Source organism: Trachurus trachurus (genome assembly GCF_905171665.1).
Source record: "Trachurus trachurus genome assembly, chromosome: 16".
NCBI classification, from domain to species: domain Eukaryota; kingdom Metazoa; phylum Chordata; class Actinopteri; order Carangiformes; family Carangidae; genus Trachurus; species Trachurus trachurus.
The window spans coordinates 29,345,329-29,358,003 of record NC_139902.1 but is presented as its reverse complement, the minus strand read 5'-3'; the positions used below and the strand labels follow the sequence as shown (position 1 = coordinate 29,358,003).

The 12,675-nt window shown below is 39.4% G+C and overlaps 1 protein-coding gene across 1 annotated transcript; it reads right to left on the bottom strand.

The window, feature by feature from the left end:
* Positions 1–1,666: 1,666 nt before the first annotated feature.
* On the bottom strand, positions 1,667–12,339 carry hormad1 (HORMA domain containing 1; the record flags this gene model as incomplete). The annotated part of the gene is made up of 15 exons (XM_083990339.1): positions 12,293–12,339; positions 11,433–11,577; positions 11,273–11,336; positions 10,759–10,795; positions 10,639–10,659; positions 10,477–10,503; positions 10,299–10,366; positions 9,094–9,242; positions 7,760–7,917; positions 5,556–5,621; positions 5,187–5,247; positions 3,957–4,009; positions 3,265–3,348; positions 2,209–2,256; positions 1,667–1,762 (listed from the first exon to the last, which is right to left on the bottom strand). The coding sequence occupies exons 1-15, from the start codon at positions 12,323–12,325 to the stop codon at positions 1,667–1,669; spliced, it is 1,110 nt and encodes a 369-aa protein (XP_083846465.1). The 5' UTR covers positions 12,326–12,339.
* Between the last annotated feature and the right edge of the window lie 336 nt (positions 12,340–12,675).

The following is a 12,675-nucleotide window of genomic DNA, read 5'->3' as shown; positions in this document are numbered from 1 at the left end:
GGCTGCTTGGATATGCATCACAAAGGCTTCCTGCAGTATTGATCCGCAGTGGGTTAAGGCAGTCTATCAGCAAATGTCCCTCTCTCTGGGAAAAACAATGGGAGATTAAAAACACACAGCTTGCCGGGGCGGGAGGCTGCTGATGGGCCCTTATCTGGGCCCAAAGGTCACTGTGTACAGATATAATCCACTTTCACTTAACAGCTTCATTTAAGGCACCTCACATGCAAATGGTGGCATTTGGAGGTCTATTCAAAGATGCAGGTTTGTTTTTCGAGAAGCAGGTGAAGTAGGTTTTTTTTTTTTTTTTGCTAAAGGCCTCTGGGATGAGCAAGACGGCTGCATTTCCTTTTCCCCAAACCAAGAAAACAAGCACAGATGACTGACTGACTGACTGACTGACGGTGTCTGAATACCAATGGAGCTAGAGCAGCAACACTAATAAATAAGATGATTGCACGTAAAAACTAAAAAATCTAGAAATACAGTTGACTCTGAACGTGTGTAGTTGTTGGTGGGAGTTGGAGAAAAAGCTTTGGCTTCTTCTGTGCACTACACTACACTTACACAACCTGTGCAAGGCATCTTCTTCTCCCTCGCCTGCCTTATACATCTAATAAAAATATGAGTCATAAAATCCTGGCACGCACCACAGCGCTCTCCTGCTCTGACTGTAATCTCTGCTGCACACTGCTCTTTTTATACCTCCACCGTTGTTTCGGCGCACACACGGGAGAGAACACAGCAAGACCTAAACAAATGTTCACGTGTGAAATCTATTTTAAAAACCATGTTGCCATCGGCGTCATGGATTCATCTCTACCACCCGTTCGGTTTGTTTAAAAACTGATGACCAAGACATTGAACCTCGCTGCTTATGGACAAACTACCTAAACAATCTGTGCATGCAACAGCTTTTACAGACATTTCCCCTAATAAATACACCTCCTTCCACCTGTACCTGCACACAACCTGCTTTTTCAGACTTCATAGCCAAGTGTCACATAAAGAAACAACTAATGGAAATGATACGTTGTTTTTTTTTCCATTAAGCTGCATCCTGTGAATGAGAAATCGAAATACATGAAATTAAAATAATCTGAAATGTTGTGGAAAATAAGTGCACGCATGAGGTTGTATTCCGGTATCACCTGTTTAAATGCAGTAATATCACAGAAGGAGAAAACCTCAATTGAAACTCAGATGATTCACACTCATGTTTTACAAAAGAAAAAGAAAAAAAAAAGATGCAATGGAAACAACAAATATTTTATTGAAGTTTTACGGTCTTGCTTTAAGCACCAGAACAGAACGGTACCAGTAAAACAAACATCTCCATTCAAAGGTGAAATAAACAACTTTTTTTTTTGTTTTGTAAATTATTCCAGCGTCACAGATGAACTATATCTATGTTTGCAACAACATATTTTCTACCTGCATCTAGTCAAATAAACCAGACGCTGACTGTTATGCAACAACCTCAATGTGCTGCCATAATGTTTCTCAAAAACAAGTGTAACCCCCCTTTTTGAAAAAAAGAAAAGAAAAAAAAAACCCCACACACACGCATTCACACATACAAACATGACTACATAACTTGTGAATTTAAAAAACATCAGTGTAAATCAATACAGCCGTGCAGCTGTGTGAGCAGCGGGGTGTGAAGTCAATAGCGCTCTTTGGGCTCGCTGAATTTGCGTCTCTTCCTGGGCGCAGAGGTGGACGGCGTTTCCTGGCTGCTGGCGATGTCGTACTGAGAGACCTGAAAACGCACGGTTGACAGAAAAGACTCAACCACAGTGTGTTTTCTTTTCATATGATACGACTTGTGTGAAACCAAAGTGATGAGTCATCTGACAAACAAACAGCTTTCCTACGTGTTTTTCCAGATCTGACACACAGATGTTTTTTTTTTTATGTTGAAAGTTCAGCCGTTTCATCGGCCTCCGTCAAAAAATGGTGAATTGTTTTTCCAGATTGTGTGACATGCGTAACATTTTCCCACCCACGGTTACATTTTTAATGGCTCTGCATTGTTCTTGTAAAACATTTTCCAGACCCTAACCCTAAAATGACATATAAACAAATGCTGCATATTTAATGCAGGTGGTTCCTCTTAAATATGTCAAATAACACTCACAGAACCTGTTACTAGATGTATTTATATCAAATGATTTATATAAAAATAAGATTGTAAACGTTTCTCACCATTTTGTCCTTCATTGGTGTCGCCTTGATGTCCACAGTCCTGTTTGTCTGCATCACACACACAAACAGATGGTTTATACCAATAATAAAATCATTATTTCTACTGCACAAAAACATGTAACTAATATTATTTTCTGGCTGTCAGAGGAGCATTATGGGTAACATTTAACTAACCTACTTGTCAATCATAGAGATGACATATTGTTTAGGGATGCATGATAACTTCTTTTCCTCACCGATACTGATACCGATACCGATAAACGACAACTTCCTGCTTCTCATAACCGATGCCGATGCCGATGACATTTTTTAATATTTTATATAAACACCTGAGGTAAAGAAAGGCTGAGATGTGGTGAGTAAAGATGAATTTAACTTTATAGCTCTGCCTCGGACTTAACAAAATAATATATCACCACTGTTGTAGTGTAGTTGTAGCAAATTCAACAACAGATATTTTCAGACTTGTCTGTGATAGTTATCGTGCATCCCCTAATATTGTTGACTGGCTGTCAATTAACAAAGCAAAGAGACTCAGTTGCAAAGTATAAAACTTTGATAAAAGCTGTAAACTCTGACACTAAGAGGTTTCTCAGGTGGTCTAGCTGTTTGTTTGTTTGTTAAGATCTCCATTAGCTCCTGCATAGTGTCCGCTATTCTTCCTGGGGTCCAAACACGTTACATGATGACAATAAAAGAAAACACATATACACTATAAACTAGACAACACACATACACACACTGAAACAACATGAAACAATGCATGCATGTTTAAACAATAACTGACAAAACAATAACTACAAATTATTACATCTGACAAGACAAAACAACTCTGATTGAGTCTATCATGATCTTATGAATAAATATGATATATATATATATGTTTATCAAGGAAGGTTTCTTTAGTGCTTTTTTAAAAGGATATCTATCTGTTAAAGTTCAACATCCTTGTGTAAATCACTGTATGTTTAACTGATGTGTTTTTATCCTCTGGTGAACGTGTCCTAGCTGTGAGACAAGTGGCGGCTGTTAAATCTGTTAAAGTGTCTGACTGACCGTCGAGGACCTGATGATCCGTCCACTCCTGGTCCTCTTCAGTCCCACCTCCATGTCAGAGGTCCTCTCCACCAGAGTGTCCATCTGAGAGGGGGGACAGATGGTGCGTAATGCCACCGGGCCCCACGCGCTCTCCAAGTGGCCCTTTGTTTTGTTTTTTTATGGTTTGCACGGGGAAGCCTGTGATCATTCTGCAGATTCTCACTGCTGACAAACCCTCTCTGTCTGTTAAAGTAACCGTGACGCTTTGTGTTGAGAGGCATTTGTCTTTAGATCAATAGCTAAAAGCAGCGATTAAAAGATTTTCTTTAAATTCCAAACATGTTTCAGTTTCTACCACACGTTACAAAATGAATGCAGTCGATTCTCTGACTCTTCAAAGTGTTTCTACTCTTAAAAAAGAACGAATCAATCCCGTCGTCCCTAATGTAAAATATCAGGCTTTTAATAAATGTATTTTTCTGTTCTTTTTTTCCCTTCCCCTACATATTTTCACCATATGGCTCATTTACTCGCCTGTAATTGAGAAAAGCTTTTCCTTTGCTCGTTTGATTCTTCGTGACCAATTTCCACTTGAGCGGCCATAAAGCAGGCTAATTGGATTAGTGAATTTTGAACGTGAAGGTTTTGCCCTCTGCAGCTCGGAGCACGAACCTCAGGCTCAGTGTTGGTGGAGTTAACGTCACACCTACCTCTACGACCTCCTCACAGCTCTCCGTCTTCTCCTGACAGCTCACTTCAATTTCTGAAACAGCAACAACAACAACAAAAAGATGTAAAGATGTTTCATATAGTTCAATATCTGATATGAGTTTTGTTTTTGTTGTTACTCAACTTTTTATTTGAAAAGTACAACAACAAAAAACAGGTTATACATGTTATTTTCAATTTTGTGTTCATGTTACCAGTATTTATAATAAGAAAAAGAGAGAAAAACTTAAAAAAGAATCAAATTATAACAAAGCATGCGCTTCTCTACTTCATCACAGCACTCATGAGTAATGGTAAAAATAAATAAATAATGGGAAATAAAAAATAAACAGTTACAGTTGTAACGATAATGTTTGATGTTTTGTTTTTAATCATTATTCCATTATCTGTAAGAGTCGCAGCATCAAAGGAGAAATAAGACTCAACATTTTCACGATGTTTAATGTTCAAATGAAACATCATGAACTTAAAGTAAAAGCCAGTGAACTCAACATCAAAGACATTTACAGCTGAGTTTAATGTTGACTATCGGCCCTTTTCCACTACACAGTTACAGCTCGGCTCGGCTCTACTTTTCCATTTCAACTGAGTTCTTCATAGCTCCTTCTCAGCGGGGGCGGGGGCGTCATATCACAGCGGCTACGGTCGCATCATCTCTCTCTCTTTTTTCGATCCTCTCGTCAGCTCCAAACTCACTTGTCTGCACCTCGATTACGGACCACGGTCTGGTTTTCCACACAGCATCATGATCTTGTACAGATCAGTGGTCGTTGTGTTTTTAAAAATAGCAGGTTTGGTTCTCAATCAATCAATCAATCTTTATTTATAGAGCACCTTTCATACATGGAAATGCAACACAAAGTGCTTTATTCATTCTCGTGTCGTAACCCGAACCCTGACGTCACGTTTTAGTATCGCCTCGGCTCGCTTCGAACCCGGGATGAGACGTTACCAAAGAAGTACCATGTAGCAGGTAGGAGGGGCTCGTGGTAAAGCAAAAAAACGAGTCGAGCCGAGTCATGCTTGTGGAAAAAGGCCCACAAGTTATTTATAATATGGAGACATTTAGGTGACAGTCACTTAAATATACAAATGAAAAATGCATTAACCTCTGGATATGGTTTCCCCCCTTGTGGTGGTAATCCATTCAGACAATGCAGACACACAAAAAAAAAGGTAGGTAGGTAAACATGTGGTGTGTGAGGATTTACCAGTGTTGTCCAGGTCTGTGTTCTCAGTGTCGGGCCTCTCCACGTCTTCAATCACGTGGCTCTGGAGATAAAAAAAAAACAAAAAAACAATATGTTGCTATCTGAACTCTGCGATCGAACTGTTTCAACACACTGACCACAACAAGGAGCTGCTGATAAAACACACTGACTCACACATCTGACCTGTGGCCTCGTTTACATTTCAAACTGTGTCGTCATACGTGTGAGATGAAATGTGTCAGTCAGTGAGGTGTGTAATGAGAATAACCATCCTGATCTTCAGGATGTTTCTGTCCTACGTGGATTTATAGTGTTTATAATTGACTATGGGCTGTTAGTTGTCAACGTGTCAGCTGTTTGTGCTCTGACCTGTGAGAGGACGCCGTCATCCTCGATCCTCAGGAGCCACTTCTCCTTCGTCACACTCTCCTCCACCTGTAGACGTTTACAAAAAAAAATGCTGTATCAGCTCCCAGAAAGCGCTGACTCACTGACTGGGGGACACAGGTCAAATCATGACAGTGAATAATATCATTATAGCAAAATTTAGAAAAATAAATATATTTCTAAAGGGACTATTGACGTGAAATGTTCACCAGACATCTGTAACAACCCGTTACAGATGGAGGAGGAGCCTCAAAAAATTGCACAATGCACACACAGAGAGAAATCAGAAACATATTATGTCCATAAATGAAGTAAAATGGCAAAGGGAATAAGTATCAAACACACAAAGAAAAGATGGAGGTGCAGAGAGGAATGGAAACACAAGAAAGCGTGTGTTCTTTTCTCTCTCCTCTTCTTTTTTTTTGTCAAATAGGGTATAGGCATGATAAGCATGAGGTCCAGTCTACACCTTTTCGATTAGCTCCATTGCTCATTGTTAGTGATGCACATGATTAACCGTTTAACCGTTAACCGATAACAAGAACTTTGACCGATGAATACTATCGGCTAGTTACAAACTGATTAACCCAGGTGTGTCTGACCAGTGTTGTGACTAGTACTGAGGTCAGAGTCAGACACACCTGGATTCATCAGTTTGTCCAATAATCTAAGACAGGAAATAAAGGAGCTGGTTTAAGTTCAGGAAGTAGTGGAGCTGTGCATAAAGCAGCAAAAAGTTACACAACAGGAGGACTGACGGTATGCACCAGTTATGCAGCTCAGTCTCCGAGAGGCAAGGTCAGACAATAAATGTAGCCTACACAGACATACGTAGATTTGCATCACCTGTAACAACAGCGCTGCAAAACAACAACAACAAAAAGAGGACGACACTGTAACCCTAACCCTTCAATCTGGTGTTTGGCTGCACTTTGTATAAAAACAGTTCAACACTGGACAATCTGGAGTGTGATCAGCTGTTGCAACACATGTGTGTGTGTGTTTAATAACAGCATAAAAACAAAAAAAACCATTGTCGATTCCTCCAATGAGCGTTTTTCAATCTTATCGGTTATCGGTCAAAAATCCAAAATGTCCATCCCTACTTATTGTATTTTGTTTATTTTAGAAGTAAATCTCATCTGTTGAGAAAGGGGGGTGGGGGGTTATGCTAATCATATAAACTCAACTAAACTCCAAATAAAGTCAGCTGGAATATGTCAGTGTTTAGAAAGTCATCCTGTCCACTATCAGTGACGGTTAATATCAGCTGCTTTAGTCCTAAATTGATGATTTCTTATGTCAATCTTGGCTCTCTCTCTCTTTTTACTCTCTTTTTATTCTTTCTTTTTAATCTAGATTTGTTTTAAATTGACTACTATCCCTTGTGTTGTTTTAATTGTTTGTTGTAGTGTTTGTGATTAACTGTGTTGTGCTTTTGCAATTGTACAGCACTTTGGTCAACTGAGGTTGTTTTAAATGTGCTTTATAAAATAAATTGTGACTTGACTTGACTGTGTCGCACAAGAAGCGTCTCATGATGAGTCAAAGCAAAGAGTTCCCTCAAGACCTTCAAAGCCTTGTGTTGTTCATGTTCAATACTTATTTCCCCTACAGTGCAGAGAAAGAGGGAGCTAAAAAACATCAGCACTGTCATTGAAGCATGTATAAAAAAACATCTGATGCCTTTTTCTATCTCTGCCCTGCACTCTGACCTGTTGCTACTTAAGAAAACACACGCAAAGACGCAAAAGTGCTGCAAGTTCAGAAAACATCTAGATCAATCTGACAACGCTGGTGCTGCAGATTCACACAACACAAAGGAAATGTTTCCAAAAAAAATGATGAACCTGAGACTGAGACTTGTTGTTCAAAGCCCGACTGGGACTTTTGAAGTTGAAAGCAGTGAATAACAAGTGTGTCACAGCAGATTCAACACTTTTTGCCTCAATTCTGAGACACACACACACACACACACACACACAGGAAAGTCTGGTAGAGAGAGAGAGAGAGCAGACAATGTGGGTCACAGGTTGGAATCAAACCTGAGCCGCTGTGGTTAAGACTCTGCCTTCACGGTGCTCCCCCCACCTCCACAGGAAACACGTCAGCTGTGTTGTGTTGTGTTGAATCTGCAGTGTTGGTGTTTTTTTTCTCTCCGAGGCTGCAGTGCATTGTGGTCTCACCTGCTCCAGCCTCTGTCTCTCCGTGGCCATGTCCAGCTTCAGCGTGTGGAACGGCGTGGCCACCTCGCCCATGGTCAGCTTGACCGGCTCCCGCTCAAACTCCATGGTGTCGCCGTCGGCCTCCTTGAAGCCCGGCGGCTGGTAGTCCTGAGGGGTGACTGGACCACACAGAGAGAGAGAGAGAGTTTTTACATCAAGGTTCAGAAACAAAATATTATTATTATTATTAAATATTTCATATCCAGTGAACAGAAGAAAATCTTCCCCTGATTGCAGCACCAAATTGAGAAAAAAACACTTCTTACACTTTTAAAATTGGCTACAGTTGCAAAAAAAACACTATTGATTTAGACACTGTACAAATATAGATGTCTTTAAAGGGATAGTTCAACATCTTGGCAGATTGGCCCATTGCCAGAATCCCGATAGTTTTAGCAGTAGGTTTGTTACCTTTAATTGTCGGTGCAAGCTATTTTTAGAACGGCGGAGCAGAGACGCAAGCTGCTCAGAGCTACGCTATGGAGGCTCATGGGATTTCTTGGGTTCCCTCATCAAACTCATCAAATACACAATCCAACAACTCCAAAACGCTCTGGTGGACAAGTTGTGACCTGCACATTCACCACGCTATGAGATAATAACACAACGTTACCAGACAGAGTTGTTTTAGAGGGAAATGCAGAGACTGCTTGATGAAAAACTGTCCCCGACGGAAACACAAATCTGCGGATTTGCATGCATTTCCCTCTAAAACAACTCTGTCTGGTAACGTTGTGTTATTATCTCATAGCGTGGTGAATGTGCAGGTCACAACTTGTCCACCAGAGCGTTGTGGAGTTGTTGGATTGTGTATTTGATGAGTTTGATGAGGGAAACCAAGAAATCCCATAAGCCTCCGTAGCGTAGCTCTGAGCAGCTCACGGCTCTGCTCCGCCGTTCTAAAAACAGCTTGCACTGACAAATAAAGGTAACGAATGTACTCCTAAAACTATAGGGATTATGGCAATGGGCCAATTTGCCAAAATGTTGAACTATCCCTTTAAACACTGTGTATTCCTCTATTGTGTAATTCTGTCGTCTATTTCTGAAACTGCTTTCCCCACACGCCCTGACAAAACTGCCCTTACACAAGACTCTGTATCTTTACATACAAACTAAATGGTTAAAATGTGATGCAATGAAATTAAAAAACCTACAAAAGAGTTCAAGTCGTACAGCTCACGACACAGAGTTTAACTAACTAATCTAACTGTGGGAATATTAAATGTGCCTCTGTCCTCCACTGGTTAAATAAAACAACCACGATGAGTGTGTTTAGTGGTTAGGTGCTCTACCATCGTCGTAGTAGGCCAGCTTCATGTTGAGGCACACGTTGTTGGGCAGAGGCCCCAGGTTCTGCATCAGCGTGTAGAGCTTCCTCACCAGCAGGATGCTCGCCTTCTTGGTGTTGCACGACACTGTCGACACCTTGTTGTTGTTGTTGCTGTTAAGAGAGAGAGAGAGAGAGAGGAGGAACAATGATGACGTCTTGTTGTGTTTAACATGTTCTGTGGAAAACATCTGAACGGTCATTTCCAGGCGTCGTTAGAGGCCGGTTTATTGGACAGACGGGCTCATTTAAAAGAGGGATACCACCGTTTCAGTGCTGATAATGCTCTGATTGTGCCACTGATGCTGATTTACACTGAACCAGACAAAACCAGTATGAAGCTGCCTCGTGTGCGATTTCTGCCTTTTACACACAGACATCAAATGTTTTACCTTCACAAGCCACAGTGCTCAGCCAGATATCATCAAAAAGAACATCTATTTATTTAAAAAATTACAGTTTCCACACATACATAAATTATGCTCAATCATTTTCATTATTTTTTCCACATGATGCAATGATAAAATGACGGTTTGGGTGTAACTGTTTCACTCCTATCTAAGTCTAATGTCGCTCCAGTTATAGTTTTTAGTTAGTTAGTTTCAGTTTCTTTCAGACATGTTAAAAGAAATAAGAAATGATACAGTAATGGACAGACATAACAAATAAATACTTTACAAAAACAACACATGAAAAATAAAAAATAACTGAAAATTAAAATACCGTAATTTGATTTTTCATATCCGAAAAGGTGTGGGAAGAAGTGAAACTTATTTACTCCCACCCACTATTCATAAATTAACTATCAAGCTTCCTTGTCATTATAATCTATACAATACGTTAATTTATAAATTAATTTAGCTGGATTTATTCTAATATCACTAAGCTTTATCTCTCTATAGGCATATAATTATATAAAGACATATACAAACATGCATAAATTCTCACAGTAAAGGAAACTAATTCCCACTTTAAAGCAGTGAGTTCATGAATTTAAGGAACTGATGGAGCTCAGAAGGTTAATCATGCAATCACCTTGTGATATTTGCACAGGAAAAAAAAAAGTTCACAAAGGAGTCACTTCCTGATATGTGTGTGTGTGAAAAGCAAACTCAGATATGATTCATACGTGTTATCTTAACTGTCAGGCATGAACCTGCAGCCACCCACCTCTCAAAGTCCATCTGTGCTCCTTTGGCAGTGTACACGATCCTGAACTGGTAAAACTCTGTCACTTTCTGAAAGACAAGACGAGAGCAGTGCTGTTATACACAACATCACACTCATATCATCAGCTATTGATCTGCACATCCACACTTAACAGCATTCAACACCAACAGCCTGTTACCTGTGGATTCTCAGGGTCAGTGTAGATCTGTGAGAAAAGGACCGAAACATCAAGTCAATGAATATTCCCAAAGCACTCATCACTCTGATGTGTTTTATCTCACATAAACATTTAAAAAAAATGGACCAAATAATGGAAATCAAAGATGAACAAGATACTCACAGACATAATGACTGTGCGGAGCTGGTAGTGGGAAAGAATGACAATAAGTTTAACCATGTGAGACACAAGTTAAAAAAAAAATGTGAATCAATTCTCCTGGAAAGATTGAATGTGACTTACATATTTATTTTGGATGGCTTCAAAACAGCCCTGCATCCTGGAAGAGAGAAACACACAGTAATGTGACACAGTAAACTGGCTGTAGACATAAACTATTCAACTTTATCATAAAATAATGACATGACAGCAAGAAAACTCACTTTAACATGTTTGCAAAATATTAAGATGAGAATATGCTCCAATTTAAAAAATAATAGCCATCATTTGAACCTAGCAGCTGCTCAGTGTAGCAGCTTTCAATTCAGTTTTCACAATCTTACTGTATCGTGTTGATATTTCTCTGTAATCAATCACAACAACAAATTCGATATCATTATTGCACTTTCCCAATTCAGTATCTTGACATTTATCATGAGAGGTGTTGTGATACTGGTTTCGGTCTTTATCACTCAGTTCAGTATTTGTTATGACTCCCTCAGACTTTCAGTTTCAACAGGAATTTTAATGTTAGAGAAAAAAAAAGTAGAGAACATTCAAATTATCAGCTTTGATCGTCTTGTGTCAAGTTATTTACCACTGAACAATCTGACTGGCGCCCGGACAGCTGCGCTCCTCTCTCAGGATCATCACTTTCTGCTCTGTAAGAGGAATAAAAAGGGGGAAGGTTAATATTTCCACATTTATTTAAATGATGTGCAGAGTAGACAGATAAAGGTTTCCACAGATGATGTAACCTTCAACATATTTGTCCCCGTAGGCTTTCTCTGGGAAAAGGCCTCGGAGGTAGGTGATGCCAGACACCGCGATGGCCAGAAGCTTCTTGATAACCACCAAGGACTGTTGCTCAGTAGAAACCTGATTAGGCAACATCTGGATGTCCTGTGGAGTGAAACCCAGTTAATCACAAATGAGTGCAGCCTATTCATCACCATCAACTAATAAATTACTAATAAAACAAATACTAGAAATCAAGACAGCCAACAGCAACAACTGAATGAGCAAGCTGCACAATACATTACATGACATACAAAACTTTCATTTCAGTGAAAATCTGCAATACATACATCTCTGAAGTCTAGGATAATAAAACATTTGAGCAAAAACATTAGGCTAATACTGTTACTAATCCATGTAATAATATGTCTCTTATGAAATTCATGGACTAAACTATTGGTGTGGATCATACTTTAACAAAATACAGTTATTATGGATTTAAAAAGCAGGATTAAGTATTTCACAAAATACTAAGTAAGTCAGTGCTGGTGTTAAAACCCTTATTATACCCCGAGATGCAACTTGAAGATGATTATGTAAACACTCATCAGACACCAAGTGGTCTCAGATGTAGCTGTGAGGACACATACTGTATGAGTCACATCATTTAGTGTAAAAATAATAATATAGCCTAAACTAATTAAAGCTCTCATTTAAACACAAAACTATAAAGTAGCTTAAAATGGAAGCTGTGGTTGAAAGTGTACACAGTCTACTTACAATCACTGCTATATTTAAGCAGAAAACGTGTCCTTGCACTGTAATTAACTAGCTACTGAATGTAAAAACAATAACTTCAGTCAGTTTTAATTAATTTTACCTGTGGAGTTTTCACTTTCTGTACACACGCCATCGTTTTGGAGAGGATTGACGAATAATTAGGCTGCAAAGAAAACAAAGCAGGTGGTCAACCAGATTGATTTAGCATTAGCTAGCTAGCTGAGCACCTGAACATGGCTGCACTACTACAACCGACCACTAGCTAGTTATATCGGTTAGTTTACATCTCAGTCAGCAACTTACAACTCTTTGATTGAACTCTACGTTCTGTCATTAATTAGTTTGTACTTACATGGCAACGACAAAAGTATGTTTCACCGAAAACAATGGAGTATAATCGATTTTGAAAAGCAAACTGATCAGGCGTAAAGCGCGGCCGTTCCCGCTAATTATTTGATTAACGGGGTAGCAACAGAGTCACCA